Below are 16,502 nucleotides of genomic sequence, written 5' to 3'. Positions count from 1 at the left end.
ATCCTCTACAGTTAACTAGAAATTTTATGTAAAAATAGCAATTAATTCAATGGCATGCTTAATATACTCAGAACATATATGTGAAAGTATAATTTCTAGGAATAAAAATACAAGGGTTCATACATTCATAACCACCGTGTCCTCAAAGAAATCACATACTTACTTTTTTTCTAATTAGGTTTGGTAAATGTTCATCAGTATTCACTGCAGGGAACAAAGACTCATCAACACGTGCTCCAGCCATCCTGCATCTGTAGAACCATGACAAGGTAGCCCAGTGAGCAACTGTCTTTGCTGTACACATGCAACATAAGAACTGGGTATCTATCAGACATCAGGTTCAAAATTAATATACTTCTATAATACATGCAAAATATAAGTCAATATATATTAGATTTTCCAAAGTCTTCTTTACATGGTCTTCTCTGTCCAGTGCAAAAGCAGAAGAAAGCCAGGCATATTAGTACATACCTGTAATCCAAGCACTTGGGGAATGAGGAAGGTGGACGTATTTCAAGGATCTCCCCAGTGATTGAGAGCATGTTGGGGTATTCATACAGCACGTGTGACAAACTGGGTTCAATCCCAAGCATTGCCAAGACAGAATCAGCATTCCCCACATCCCTCCATTCCCTACCCTGGAAATACAGGAACCATCCAGCTCGAGAGAGGTGGGGCAGGCTTCTGAGACACAACCAGGGGTTAGAATGTCCACCCAGGCTGAAGGGTTCAGGATCAACTATGGAGACGGTGGCTGATGTGTCACACATCAGAGCAAGGCTGAAGGGAGACTATCCATGAGCACCCTGGAAGTAATTCTCCAGGAGGGAAGAACCTTCCAAACTCCACAGGTGACTGACCTCCTGGTCATGGAAAATTTCTGCCCAGCTCAGAAGTGAGTAATCACTGGCCAGATGTAAAACTAAGTGGACATGGAAGCACACAGTAACAGGCAGCCAGAGCCCAGGCAGAAGGGTATGCCCAGACAACAAGGCAAACAACTGCACAGGTGTGCTTACCAGTAGCTTACACTCAAATTCAGCCAACCCAGTGGGAAGTATCACCATCTCACAGGCGTGGAACAATGACAGGGAAATTTCCCAACAGCACCATTCCAAGAAGAGGGCTGGGAAAATGCAAGGAAGGTATGACACCTGCTGGCAAAAGGGCGGAAACTAGGTCCCAAAGGTAAGGGTTTTATTTTGTTTAGTTTGGTTTTAAATTCTCTGGGATAATGCATCCTCACAAATGCGGTTTGGAAGTATGAACTAGAGCAACGAGCTGCACCTCTCTCATTAGTAGTCTGCTGTTACCTGTGACATCATAGGGAGGGGAGGGACTCAAAACCCATCCCTCCAGGGAAGAAACGTTGACTGATTTATATGATGACAATTCTAACACTATTTTCACTGTCTTTGTTTTTCAAGTTCCACAAATATCTTTTTACATTTATTTTTAATTCATCTTATGAGTACAAGTGTTTTGTCTGCATGTTTTTTGTGCACCATTTGTTTGCCTTGTATCCACAGAGACCAGAAGAGGGCTTGAGACAGCTGTGAGTAGAGCTTTGTGGGTACTGGGAATTGAGCCCAGGTCCCCTATAAGAACAGCCAGTGCTGGGCTGGTGAGATGGCTCAGCAGGTAAGAGCACCCAACTGTTCTTCCGAAGGTCCTGCGTTCAAATCCCAGCAACCACATGGTGGCTCACAACCATCCGTAACGAGATCTGGCACCCTCTTCTGGAGTGTCTGAGGACAGCTACAGTGTACTTACATATAATAAATAAATAAATCTTTAAGAAAAAAAAAAAAAAAAGGACAGCCAGTGCTCTGAGCCATCTCTCGACTCTGCATAAATAGTAACTATCACAGGGTAAAGCCATGGTCTTGCTTTGACTTTATATTGTGCGATAATAATTATTCTGTGCATAGCCCAGTCTCTCCTCTCATTCCTACCTCATTCCTCTCTTCTCCACGCCTTCCTCCTCTTAACTGACCCACTGTAGCTGTAATCTATCCTGGTGCTCCTGAGGGACACAGGCTCATCCTTTCTATCTAATCTCACTCACTACTTCCCCAGTCGATCTAGCTCATCCCTGTCCTTATGGCCCACCTTAGTGTCTCCACATCTACCAGCCTATCTCAGCTTCACCATCTCTGAACAGTTACTGAAGTTACAGGAATGACTTGTTATAAAATTACAATGTTTGTGGCAAGCCTCTCTGGCAGTTGTGGCTGCTGCTATCTATCCATAGATAGTTCACTACACTCAATCCACTAGGAAGGAATGACACTTCCATCTTCCTACAAACCAGTCCCACTTGAGCATATAAATATTTCAAGTGAAAGAATACAAACTATAAATCCGGGTATGGTGCTTCACACTTTTAATCCCAGCACTCAGGCAGAGGTAGAGTGAGTTCATAGCCAGCCTGGTCTACAGAGCAAGTTCCAGGTCAGCCAGAGTTCCAGGATGAAACCCTGCCTCAGAAGAGGAATGGACTTTTAGAAAGAGCAACAAGACAGGAGGTAAATGAAAAGAATACAAGTAGCAGAGGAAGAAGTCAACGTTCTTATTTCTAGAAGATACTATCTATTAAGGAACCATAAAGCCTCCATCATAAATGCTCTGATAAACATTGTTAGCAAAGTGACAGATACAAAATCAACATGAAAACCAAATAAGTAACTTTCCTACATAACCACCAACACATTGAGAAAGATCAGGCAGACAACCCCAGTTAGGAGAGACTATCACACAGAGCTCTGGTCTCCCTGAGGACATTGTGCTATGCTTAAGAGCTTAACTCCTGCCCCTGCAGGCTCTATCTAAGGAAAGAGGTGTGGAAGGAAGTGTTACAACAGGTCACCCAAAGAATAGGTTTCAGGAGCAAGAGAGTACCCAAGGGACCACTGAAGGTTGACAGTAACAGTGTAGGCACAACAGGGCCAGAGAATTAACTAAGCAATGTTTAGGGAATAAAACAGGTTTTGACATCTGGGTTAAATGACAGAGTAAGCGCACGGTATTCTCTTGGTCCCCTAGATCCCAATAAAATAACAGTAAAAGAAAACAAATGGGACATAAACCAATGAAATCAAGTAGTGGGTAAGAGCTGCCTGCAGAACTGGAAAGTAAACAAACAAACAAACAAACAAAAGGAAGCCCAGGTCTAGGAAAGGTGCAGAGGTGCAGAAGTCAAGGACTCCAGGTCCTCCCCAGACTAGGGAATGGTGAGCACAAGAGAGAGGAGCAGGTGAGCAGGTCTGGACATGGGTGCCTAGAAGCACCCACTCTCCTAACACCAGAGAGGTGTTATGTACATGGTTCTTATGTACATGTGAGATAACTGGAAGCCAAGAGCTTCCAACATAGGGATGGCAGGCAGCATAGGAGGAAGGGAAAAGCTCTATGTGACAGGAACTGTATCCATGGTAGGCACAAGATCCAACTACCTACTTCCTATCAGAACTGCAAGCACAAGCCACTGGCTTGTATAATGGCATAAAGAGAAAGAACATTTGTGAGCAAAAGATGTATACACGTTGCCCATGGGAGCTGGGTACCCCGAAGGGGGCCTGGTTAAAGACAAATTTTCTGTGGCTGGAGAGATGGTTGGCTGTAAGTGCAATGCTGCTCTTGCAAAAGACCTGCATTAGTCACAGGGTGACACATAATCACCTATAGTGTAACTGTATAGTTCAGGGGATGATGCACTGTTCTGACCTCTGTGGGCACTGTATGCACCTGGTGGTAGCCATACATGCAGTCACTCATGTAAGTAAAAAGAAACAGATAATGTCCGCAGTGGATCAAGCCACAGGGTGGTGGCTAAAAGGGATGACGACCTTCTACCCTGTGATAGTTACTATGAACTAACAACTCAGCACCCAGGTTCCTAGGCATGTCTGTAACGGACTGTCTAGATTAAAAGGCAAGAATGTCTTTGACAGATTGTCTTGACTACATTACAGGAGAAGGGGAGACCCACCTTAAGTGTGGATGAAACCATTCCCTGAGAAAGAGATCTTGGACTGTATAAAACAGGGAGGAGCAGAGTACTATTAGCACATGTACATTCGTTGCTCCCTGCTCTTGACTGTGGATGGAACAGAACCAATTCTCTCATCCACCTGCTGCAGTGATATAACTGCCATGATGGACTATACCCTGGAATTGGGAGTCCAATAAGCATTTTGCTTGTGTGTGTGTTGTGTGTGCTCGTGTGTGCTCGTGCATATACATTCATACAATCAAGCACTATCTGACCAGAAAAAGGAAGCAAGTAAAAGGGACAACATCACAGATTTTGCTAAGAAGCAGCTTCAGGCATTGCCACACTATATAGCTGCATGTATACAAAAATACCCAGAACTGGAAAACTATAAAGGTAGGAAGTAGATAAACACTTGCTGAAGCTTCAGACATGGGGGTGATAGCTAGAGTGCACAGGCTTCAACTCAAGGTACAAAATACTTTGAAATTGGTGAGATGACTGTACAACTCTTTGAGTATGTTGAAAAGCAGTAAATTGTATAATTTAGCTAAGAAAATTATATGGTGTGTAAATTAGAACTTACGAGAGGCTGCTATGTATCCACTTTTAATTGCTAAACTCAGATGATGAACAAACCCCAAGTGTGGGTGAAGGCATGGAACAAAAGAACACTCACACTGCTCGAGGAACATAAAACCATGCAGCCACCTTGTTTGGGTGATAAACCACGAGAAATGAAAACACAGAAAGGCACAAACACAAATCTCCATAACAACTTCATTTATAGTAACCCAAAATGGGAAACCGTTCACATTTCCACCACTGGCAAATGCAGCATGGTATGCACATGCAATGGATACTACTTGGCTAGACAAATGAAAGGAAACTATTACTGCATGAAACATGAAGAAATCTCTAAACTATCAATCAAGTGGAGGAAGCCAAACAGTCCATGCGAGAAGAGTCCATCTGCCTGAAATCCTCCTACATCAGGGAAACGAGATAACACACCAACCTATAAACTCAAAGGGGTCATTTAGAGACAGTGACTGGCATCGTACCCCGGGTTGTTTGAAACAAGTTAGAAGGCTTAAGCTGACCTTAAACTCTGTGATCCTCCTGCCTCAGCCTCCCAGATCCTAGTGTTACAGACATGAGCCACCACACTTAATTGAAGCCACACTTTTACAAAGTTGCTTTTAAGAAAGGCTCATCATTTAAGCCCACAGAAGCCCACAGCTTCAGAATGGTCCTACTAGGAGAGCTGGATGCACTGTCTCATACTGAGACCCCAACAATGGGGATGCAGAGACACAAAGACTGCTGAATGCCAGCCTGAGATACAGTTAGATGGTGAGAGGAGAGAAGGTGGAAGATGAAAGGAGAGAAAGGGAGAAAGAAAACAAACAAACAAACAAGAAAGCCCAGTGAGAGCGCCGAGGGAGGAGCAGGAGGTAAGTGCATCGTATGTGCCTCTTTTCTAGCACAATTCCGAGTTTAACAGAGTAGCTCTTACCAACTTGTTCTACTGAAGAGCAAAAGGAGATGGTTGGGACTCATCTGAACAGAGAACGACTGAATCTAGGAATCCGATTACCACGTGAAGACTATCCCAGTCACCATAAGCACAAGGTCAGCTAGTATGGACTGCCTGCACCAGTTCTGGCATGTAAGCACTACCTACCACCTTCCTTCTGGTTTACTAAAGTTGTTTAACTCACTAAGTTAATTAAATTACTAATTAAGTTCATTAAATTACTAATCGTCTTTTGTAGGTAAGAGTTTGGGGAAATCCTTGGTTCATACTAGTTAGAGAAGACACATTTTGTCCCACTTTAGAACAAGCATTTAAACAATTCTCTGATCAGAGTGACAGGATGCAAAAGCTCAGATCCAGAATTCTGTTAGTCCCCAAATAAAGGGAAACACAATACCAGCAACATACATCTAGGCAAGGGAATTTGCATGGTCACACAGATGAACAGGTAAGAAGTCCTGATAAAACCTCACACTGAAGGCTGGAGAGATGGCTCAGCGATTAAGTGCACTGATTGTTTTTCCAGAGGTCCTGAGTTCAATTCCCAGCAACCACATGGTGGCTCACATATATCTGTAATGGGATCTGATGCCCTCTTCTGATGTGTCTGAAAACAGATACAGAACTCATATACATAAAATAAATAAGTAAATCTTTAAGAAAAAAAAACTCACACTAAGCTAGGCATGGTTATACACATTTCTAATCTCAGCATGTTGGAAGCAGAGGCAGGTAGATTTCTTCGAGTTCCAGGCCAATATAATCTGTATAGTGAGTTCCAAGTTACCTCGGGCTACAAAGTGAGACCTTGTCTCAAAAATCAAGGCAAAAACAAAACAAAACAAAACCCAAAACAAACAACAACAACAAACAAACAGAAACCAAGGCTAGAGAGAAGGCTCAGTAGTTAAATGTTTTTCCAGAGGACTGGAGTTCAATTCCTGGAATGTATGTCAGGCAGGTCACGACCAGCTTTAAATCCAACTCCAAGGAGATATGATGGTTCTGGCCTCCTTGGGTAACTCATGTGCACATACCCACACAGATACACAATTACAACAATAAAACTAACCTCACTAATAGCAGAAAGCCTCACATTTATCCAGCACTCTATAAATATGAGTAACAGAATTAGACTTCTACAGTTCAGAAATGCATAACATTAGTGCCCCATCTAGTGGCCAAGGGACAAATGTTTCAAGGCAGTCCTGACAACAGACCCAGTTCTAGCAACTTCAGAGCCCAGGGAGGTGGTACTTGGACCCCTGTAACTTCTGGTGTCCTCAGCTGGGCCAGCCCTGCTATTCCTTCACCTGTGCCAACTGTTGCCATTCACCCTCTAAAGCAGTCAGTGAGTAGTATAAGCAGCAGTGGATTGTTCTCCAACACAGATGTATCACATTAGACACTGAGGGGTTGAACAGGTAAGGACAGACATATCTGAAAATTCAGCAGGCTAGCACATGATCCCAACAGGTATACCCCGAGATACATGGAAGAACACAGGAGGGAGTGTTTGAGGGGTCTCTGAACAGAGAAAACACAAGGGTATCTGAACTGGGACCTGAGTTTGAGGCACTGACCGCCACACCGTACCCAGTGAGACTCCCCAGGCTGGTTGGCTCTAGAGCAGGACAGACTGTGCTCTCAGAATCCTTTAGGAGACCGTAACTGAACGACGAGGTGCTAAAAGTGACCATATAATTAGACAAAGGAAGGGAAGGCATTTGGGTAAATAACAGAATCACCCAAAGATTGCTAGAACCAACTTTCCTCATGCCACATTAGACACCAAATTGCTTTTTTACCTTCTGTAAGCCTAATACACCTACAGTCCATCCCCCTCTTCTAAGAGGATGATCAGCATGAACCAGAGTGTGCATAAACTAGGGGCACATGGAGACTTTGAGAAGGGTAGCCAGACAGAGTCTTAAAGCAGTATACTTGCTGATCACTACTTCGCTCACCAACTACTTTGGAGAGATAAATGTCCACTGCAGGTTTCTCCTGGCACCATCACCTGCTTGTCTGACCCCCGAGGACTGCTCCTCACAGGCCGAGGTCCTGACACCTGAGAATCATCGCTCCTCCACAGGCCGAGGTCCTGTCTCCGCAGCAGTCTTAAAGCTCCCTTTAACAGGCTGACAACAGCTAACAGATACATTTCAGTGCTAGTCTTTAAAATGTTTAACTTTCTTCAGAAAACCCAAGAGATGAGAGCCAGGCTGATCTTTAATTATTCTGTCTTCATTGTTTATTTTCTCAGACATAAATTTTTCTGTTCTCTAAAAGAAGGGCATTTTCATCAGAGACTTACAGTCTGAAGCCTTGAGTCCCCACACAATGGGAATCTGGTGACCCTAGATGCCACACACATGGCCAATGCCAATGAAAAACAGATGAGGAACCCTGAGCATTTAAAGGAGAAGCCTTACCCTTGTTTCATTTTTATTACTATTTGTGTGTGTGTGTGTGGGGGGGGGTGGCTCTGTGGGTATGCTCATTTCATGGTACACGTGTGCAAATCCGAGGACAGCTTGCAGGTGGCTGCGCTCTCCCACCACCAAATGGCTTCTGGTAATGACATCAGGCTATCAGACTTGGTCCAGTATCTTTACAGGCTGAGCCATCTCAGAGATACACAATTGTCTTTATCTTTTACACCACTTACTAACCCTATCAAAACATGAAAGTATCTTTATGCATTTCTGTTATGTCTACATATAGATTTTACTTAACAATATGCATACACCTTTAAATAATACTAGAGCAATTTAACATAGTTGTACATAAAGATATGCCTTATTTTTAAAAAATAATTTTTGAAATTTAACTTTTTATTACATATATTTATTTTATGTGTATGAGTATATAGGTTCACCATGTGTGTAGAGTACCCACAGAGATAAGAAGAGGGCATTGACCCCCCCTGGAACTGGAGCTATGGATGGTTTTCAGCTCCCATGTGAGTGCTGGAAATTGAACCTGGGTCCTCTGTAAGAACAACATGTGCCCTTAACATTTGGCCATGGCTCCAGCCTTGTCCCACTGATTTTTAATAAATATAAAACAATGCTTTATATGGCAGAGGTGATGGCTTAATTCGTAGAATACTTACCTAGAATGTATAGAGCCCTGGATTGAACACAGTACAGCATAAAGTGGTGCTATGGTATATGCCTTTAATCCTGAACTTGGGGGTCAGAACCTATGCCCCAAACCAAATCTGGCCACTTGAACTCAATAAGCCAATTAAAAGTGCCAATTATTTTGCCTCTAAAAACATTGCAGGTGTGGCTGGGTCACATGTGCGTCAGTAGGTGGCATTGAGGAGAGAGGCTATGTCTATGCTCAGCATTCTGATCTGTGAACATCTGAATGATTAGCAGACTTAACATTTCTGGAAAAAAGCAAGCCTGAGATGTCCACCTATCAGTCTGGTGCCAGGGACTGTGGGCCCCAGGTGGAGTGATCCCAAGACTGAAGACCCCTACAAAGATGACAGGCCTGGTAAGGAATGAGTCTGAGATGACCCTCAGTCCAGTGGTGTTGGGGCAACAACCTTACAATATGCAAAAAAGCAAAAGTAAAACCCTCCCTTATCATACACAACACTCACTCAGAATAGACAGAGTTAAATACACCATATAAACCAACAAGACCCTTAAAAGGAAGCAGAGACATAAATCTTTTGCTCTTGATTAGATAATAGTTTCTCAAAGATGACATTTAAAGCACAAGAAACAAAAGAAAAACAAAAAGTTTCTATGCCAAAGAAACACAACTAAAAAAGTGATCAGAAATGCATAAAGAGAGAAAAACAAGGTTTATGAATAAAATGTATGATAAAATTCTTATCACCAGAACACATGAATAACTTCACAAGTGGGCTGCAGTGTAGCCCTGTGGTTAGAGTGTTTGCCTATCTTATACAAGGTAGACTGAGGGCTGCCAGGGGCAGGAGGCAGCGGGGAGTGAGGTGTGATTTCTAAGAGATAATGAAACCATTCATTATTCCAGTGAAAACTTATTTAAACAGTTAATGTAAATAATAAAATATTTATATTTATGATATCTATATATAATAAATGAATATAAAAACTTAATAATGAAAAATTAAGAAAAATACTGGAGGAAACCTGGATCTTCAGGAATAAATGAGTATCAATAAGAATAGCATCTGTATCTACATGTGTGAATGAGACACTTTCTAATGATATTTAACAAAGAGGCAATTGTCCAATGAAAAAAATGATAAAAAGTTAGGGTACAGATAGATATAATACATATAATATCAACATAAAGGCGGGTAGAATCATTAGACACATGCAGTGACTACCATTCAATATTTTAGGATTGAACAGCCTTATTTTGAAAATCTGGGGATGGCAAGATGGCTCAGTGGGTAAGAGCACTGACTGCTCTTCTGAAGGTCCTGAGTTCAAATCCCAGCAACCACATGGTGGTTCACAACCACCGGTAATGATATGTGACACCCTCTTCTGGTGTATCTGAAGTCAGCTACAGTGAACTTAAGTATAATGATAAATAAATCTTCGGGCCGGAGCAAGCAGAGACCGAAGTGAGCGGAGATGACCAGAGGGAGCAGAGGTCCTAAAACTTCAATCCCTAACAACCACATGAAGGCTCACAACCATCGGTACAGCTACAGCATACTCATATACAGAAAATAAATAAATCTTTAAAAAAAAAAAAAAGAAAGAAAGAAAGAAAAGAAAATCTGAAGCCTGAAACTCCTTTCTTTTTCTCTTCTTTTCCACTTTGAGACAGAATTACTAAGAAAACCAATACACAAATGCCTAACACACAGGGGTTGTGTATTGCAGGCTGGCTTTGTACTTTCTATGCAGCCAAGGGTGAACTTAACCTACAGCTCCTCCTGTAGGTGTGCATACACACACTTGGTTCATGTACTAGCTTACCCAGGGTTTCATGCAAACACTCCACAACCAAGCTACATTCCCCAGTCCCTAAAACTGGACATTTGACTATTTCAGATTTCAGATTTTCACATTTTAGATGTTCATCCAATAAATTGATGCACTTTATCGCCAAGTCTGAGAACACTTTTGGTTGCTAGCATTTTGAATGTGAGATAACCATGTGTATGTGAAGTTCCCAGCACTAAAACTTCCACTTCCAGTCACTCAGTAACATTATGGAGAACCTGTCTTTATAGCTTGTTTAAATTTTTGTTTTTTAATTTTTGTTGTTTGTTCTTCGACAAGGTCTTACTCTGTAGCTTATGCTTACCCAAAAGTCACAGTAATTCTCCTGCCTTAGCCTCCCAAGGACAGGGATTACATGAGCCACTCTTTGATTTGTATTTAACAACTGGAACACATCTATCCCCCCTATTCTAGCTCCTTAACTAACTACCCAAGGTAGGAGAAACTTGAGCAGTAAAGGACTCTGGAATAGGACATTTCCTGAATCATGTAGCACAAAGAAGTCACCTTGCTATTTCAGAAAACTAAGAGAACTCTAAATGAAAACAGTGAAGAAAATAAATATAGTAAGGCATGAGAAAGCACTTGAGTGCTGGTTCCTGGACAGCCTGGCAGGGATGTGGCAGTCCATGGGTGGCTGACCATGGGACACTGGGAGCGGAAGTGTCAGCGTCACACTTCCTGAGACATCCTGTGTAAAACTAAATGTGGCCTAGACCACACGTGCATGTTATAATCTGAGATCTAGCTGGCCATTGTCACACCTCCTGTCATGAAGCTTTTCACCCCTAAGATTCCTTTATCCTGGTCTGTTTTGTTTTGTTTTTTAAGATTTATTTATTTATTATAAGTACACTGTAGCTGTCTTCAGACACTCTAGAAGAGGGCGTCAGATCTTGTTACAGGTGGTTGTGAGCCACCATGTGGTTGCTGGGATTCGAACTCCGGACCTTCGGAAGAGCAGTCGGGTGCTCTTACCCACTGAGCCATCTCACCAGCCCTATCCTGGTCTGTTTTGATGAGCCTCTGCCAGTGGCTAGCTTATGGCAGGAATTCAACTAGCCCAGAAGAGTCAACTGATTACTCGAGGCTAACACTTCTACCCCACTCACACATCCCCCAACTGTGAGCAGTGAAGATTCAACTCCATGTAAGCTAATAGTGCCGGCTGATGGGCTTTCACGTGTTATAAAATACAGAGAAGTAGTAGTGCCTCCACAGAAGGTGTGGGGCTTCAGGCCAACACCCTGTGCAGCTCTTCTACTTAGTTGTTTCTGACAGGCACCAGACCAGAGGAGAGGGGACAGCAACCTAACTCACCGGGGGAGGATGAGGAGTCCTAAAAGGCCAGGGGCAGTGAGGAGTTCTTCCTTGAACATTGTGAGCTATTTGAACAAACCATCAACTCAAGGATGGAGTAATAGAAGCCCAGTTTGTAGCTGATGGAACAGAAGTGCAGAGACCTGGACTTATGACTGCCATCTCAAGTCAAGGCAGACCTGAAGGACTGAGCTCCTACCTGTGGAATATGACCCCAAACCCAGTGTACAACTGAGCCATACTGCTTGTGCCAAGTGAGCTGGAGACTTTCCCAGTGAGGACAGGACCACACATATCTGAGGTCAGAAATATTATAAGTACTGATAGTTCAACTGTTTTCCAAAATATAAACTCTTCATTCTTTGTGCGCTAACCCAATTCCTTCTTAGCCTGATTTCCAGACGCAGGAGCACTCAACTTTATTCTTCCTCCACCTGTTTACCAAGGCTCACTGCTAGTATGTAGCTTTACTTAACCCCCAGTACAGATGGCTTCCATATCTTAGTTGCCAATCTCCCCCTGAATTTGTCTACCCACTCACCTGCCTATCACCTCTACTGAGCACTGTCTAAGGAAATATCCAAAACAGATTTGGCACATTTCAGTAGAGTCCTGACTCTGATGTGTATCATTCCAGCTACCAACCCCAGGTCTCTAAAGCCTTCGCCAACTCAGCCAATGGCCAAACCATCTTTCTGGTTCTGGGTTCAGTTCCCAGCCTAGGTCAGACAATGAACCACAGCCTTTCTCAGCAACCCATATATATAGAAAATTATACATATACATACACACATGACTTTTTAAAATCATGAACTAGTCAGTCATTACTACATCACTACCATCCCGGTATGGTCTGCACATCCAACAGCTCCATGCCACCATCAGCTTCCGCCCTAACCTCAGTTTCTGGCACAATTCTGTTGTGGTAAATATTAATATCAGTTGGGCATTTCTACTTCGCCTCAGATCATTTAGTTCTCAAATAAAAGGCATAAAACTTTTATATTTATAATAAGTCTTAACAGCATTAGAGCTGGGCAGATATCTACCCTCTAAGCTATTAGTATCTACTTGCCTATTAATAATCCCAAAGTTATAATAGCCATGTTCTGCCTGGGCTGCTCTGACGCAGACTGGCTAGTCCTTGTGGACAGTTCTCACTCCATGGCATCTTCCTCTCTCTTCTGCCCCCTGTTCCTCAAGCATCCTCCTAGTGGTCCTACCTCAGACTCCAAGTCTGAGACCAAAGCCCCGACTACCTCTCCTCTGCCCAGCTACAGGCTATAGGCATCTTTATTCAACCAGTAGTTTTAAATTAAGGAACAAGGTTTGCACAAAAGCTGATAAACCTAAGGATTCACTCGTAGTAGACCCAGACCTTCCTTCAGTGCAGAATTGAGCATTACAATACATAGCAACAGGCTAAACCCCAACACGGGTCTACTTCACCCACACAAGTCCCCACACTGTGTGCCCTGACCTAGCAACCTTAACTCCCACCTAAGTTTCCCTTTGATGGGTGGATTGCATCCTCAAAAATCTACAAACTTATATTCTTAACTACCCAAACCTCGAAGTGCCTGCATTTGGAGGCAGGGTATTAATGAAGTGATCTGACCCTTTAAGGGGAAATGAGGACAAAAACATAAACAGAGGGAATGTCATGAGAGCGTAGGAAGAAGGTGGCCACGTTCAGGCCAATGATGTCTCAAAAGAAACAACCTGCAGAAACCTGAGACAGTCAACTTCCACCGCTGTGAGAAGCTCCTGCACAGCAAGTCTACGGAATGCTGTTAATAGCAACAGGCTCTAACCATACCCAGTGCTGTCACAGTCTCCATGGCGACTACTTACTTTTCAACCCAGAGGACGGAGACCAGCTTTGCCCCGGTCTTCTGGGCTTTGTCCCAGGTGCTCTGAAATCCATCTTTGAAGATCACATGGGTCACTTGCTTGTTCAAGGTTTTTGAAACCTGTGGACAAAATGAAAAGAACTAAATACTTACTGTTATTTATCCATAATTTCTTGAATAAAGTTATTAAAAAGAAGACCATTCAAAAATCTGTCAAAATGAAATGATTGAAAACTCTTACACCAGAATTTCACTTCTTGGAATACACCAGAAAAAATACTGTGGTGAATGTGGAAAGATGCTTGAAAAAACACACCCATTTTTGCATAGTATGGTGGTATGCAACTTTAATTCCAGCACCCAGTCCTCAGGAAGCAGGAGCAGGAGGATCTCCATGAGTCTGAGGTCAGCCTGGTCTACATGGAGAGTTCCAGGACAGCTAGAACTACACAGTGAGAGCCTATTTCTCCCTACCAAATACACCTACTGCAGTTAGAATGGGGATTAGCGTTCATGTAACCCTTACCCCTCCTCTCCTCATAAAGCTTGTGCTCCAGTCACCTTTGCTCCCCATAATAAAGCTGCCAAGCATAGAACTGAGTCGGGAAACTTCGACTACAAAGGGAGATGGAAAGAACAAGCTGGAGGAGCACCCTGAGGAGCACTAAGAGGAATGGACAGGAGGAACTATCACCTACCTACCGACGAAACACTCATAAAAATAAATAAAACCCTTATAAAAATGTTTTAAACTTCTTATGTTGGGTTGTGGCCATGGCTCAGTTGGTAGACTGTTTGCCTAGCACACACAAAGCACTGGGCTTTATTCTCAGCACCATAAAAACCAGGTATGGTTGTAAATACCTATAATCTTAGTGCTTTGGTGGGAATAGAAGGATCATATATTCAAGGCTATTTTCTTGTACACAGCCAGTACTAGACCAGCTTGAGCACATGAGACCCTGTCATATTAGGTAAATAAATAACCCTCTACATTAAAGAGAGACAATATAATTCAGAGGAAAGAAACATCAAAGATAATACATATCTAATTACAGTTAAAAACAGTATCTTGAGATGACTACATATTTATGTAATGTGGTGGTCTGACTAGGTTTGGCCCTCACAGACTCCTGTACTTGAATGCTTGGGCCATAGGAAAGGCACTATTAGGAGGTGTGACCTTACTGGAGGAGGCGTAGCTTTGTTAGAGAAAGTGTGTCACTGTGGAGGTAGGTCTTTGAGGTCTCATACATATGCTCATGTTTGACCAGTATGATCCAGACACTCCTCCTAGTTGCCTGAGGGTCAAGATGTAGAACTCCTGAGCTCCAGGCAACCTTGGGCGCAAACTTGGCAGTTGGTCCCACGGTCCTTAGAGGACTCTCAACGCCAACAGGCCCAGGATGGAAAGATCACTGGTGAGTGGAACACAACATCTGTTCCAATACGACTGGAAGTGCCTGGGGCCAGCAGGAGCAGGGACACAGGAGCCCCGCCCGACCATCCGCTCAGGTTCCTTCTGGTCAGCCCTAGTTTACCTTGGTTTCGAACACAGCAGAAAGCCCCATGGTCCCCAGAGAAGGTACCACTTCTAGGCGTTCTTAGGATTCTAGGATCCCAGGATCCCAGGAGCTTGGCCACACCAGGATCTCAGGGTCGCAGAGGAAGCTTGACTGTCAAGTACTCTGACACACCCAAAATGTTCAGGTTCACAGGATACTGGAATCACAGGACTACAGACAAAGCTGGACTCTGAGGAGTTCTGACTCAACTGGGATTACAGGAAGGATAGGCTCCAATCAGATATATTGAGGGCAGNNAGCANTNGAGATAATCAGATGGCAGGAGGCAAGCATAAGAACAGAAGCAACAGAAACCAAGGTTACTTGGCATCATCAGAACCAAACTCTCCCACCATAGCAAGTCCTGGATACACCATCACACATGAAAAGCAAGATATGGATCTAAAGTCACTTCTCATAATGACAATGGAAGACTATAAGAAGGAAACAAATAACTCCCTTAAAGAAATATAAGAGAACTCCTCCAAACAGGTGAAGGAATTGAACAAAACCATCTAGGATCTAAAAATGGAAGTAGAAACAATAAAAAAATCACAAAGGGAGACAGACCACTCTGGAAATAGAAAACCTAGGAAAGAAGTCAGGAGCCATTGATGCAAGCATAACCAACAGAATACAGGAGATAGAAGAGAGAATCTCAGGTGCAGAAGATACTGTAGAAAACATTGACACAACAATCAAAGAAAATGCGAAATGCAAAAAGCTCCTAACTCAAAACATCCAGGAAATCCAGGACACAATGAGAAAACCAAACTTAAGGATAATAGGTATAGACAAGAAGGATGATTTCCAACTTAAAGGGCCAGTAAATATCTTCAACAAAATTATAGAAGAAAACTTCCCAAACCCAAAGAAAGAGATGCCCATAAACATACAAGAAGCCCACAGAACTCCAAATAGTTTGGACCAGAAAAGAAATTCCTCCCGTCACATAAAAATCAAAACACCAAATGCACTAAACAATGAAAGAATATCAAAAGCAGTAAAAGGAAAAGGTCAAGTAACATATAAAGACAGACCTATCAGAATTACACCTGACTTCTCTCCAGAGACTATGAAAGCTAGAAGGTCCTGGTTAGATGTCATACAGACCCTAAGAGAACACAAATGCCAGCCCAGGCTACTATACCCAGTAAAACTCAATTACTGGGCTGGTGAGATGGCTCAGTGGGTAAGAGCACCCAACTGCTCTTCCAAAGGTGCAGAGTTCAAATCCCAGCAACCACATGGTGGCTCACA

General features: G+C 42.9%; 1 protein-coding gene and 1 non-coding gene across 4 annotated transcripts in view; one reads left to right on the top strand and one right to left on the bottom strand.

Moving 5' to 3' along the window:
* The window catches only part of Mcph1 (microcephalin 1), a 203,649-nt gene that overhangs the window by 177,753 nt on the left and 9,394 nt on the right, over positions 1–16,502 (bottom strand). For all 3 annotated transcript variants that reach the window (XM_029532152.1, XM_021218977.2, XM_029532153.1), the window contains exons 3-4: positions 13,679–13,797; positions 164–251 (exon numbers count right to left, since the gene is read on the bottom strand). In XM_029532152.1, the coding sequence (XP_029388012.1) occupies positions 164–251; positions 13,679–13,797 (207 nt within the window). The remainder of the gene's footprint in view (positions 1–163; positions 252–13,678; positions 13,798–16,502) is intronic.
* LOC115062619 lies at positions 8,804–8,933 on the top strand. Its single transcript, XR_003842571.1, has one exon. It is a non-coding gene; the product is annotated as a small nucleolar RNA SNORA17 (small nucleolar RNA).

Source organism: Mus pahari, chromosome 19 (assembly GCF_900095145.1).
Source record: "Mus pahari chromosome 19, PAHARI_EIJ_v1.1, whole genome shotgun sequence".
Lineage (NCBI taxonomy): Eukaryota > Metazoa > Chordata > Mammalia > Rodentia > Muridae > Mus > Mus pahari.
Note: the sequence above shows the minus strand (reverse complement) of the source record. Positions and strands in the feature narration are given on the sequence as shown.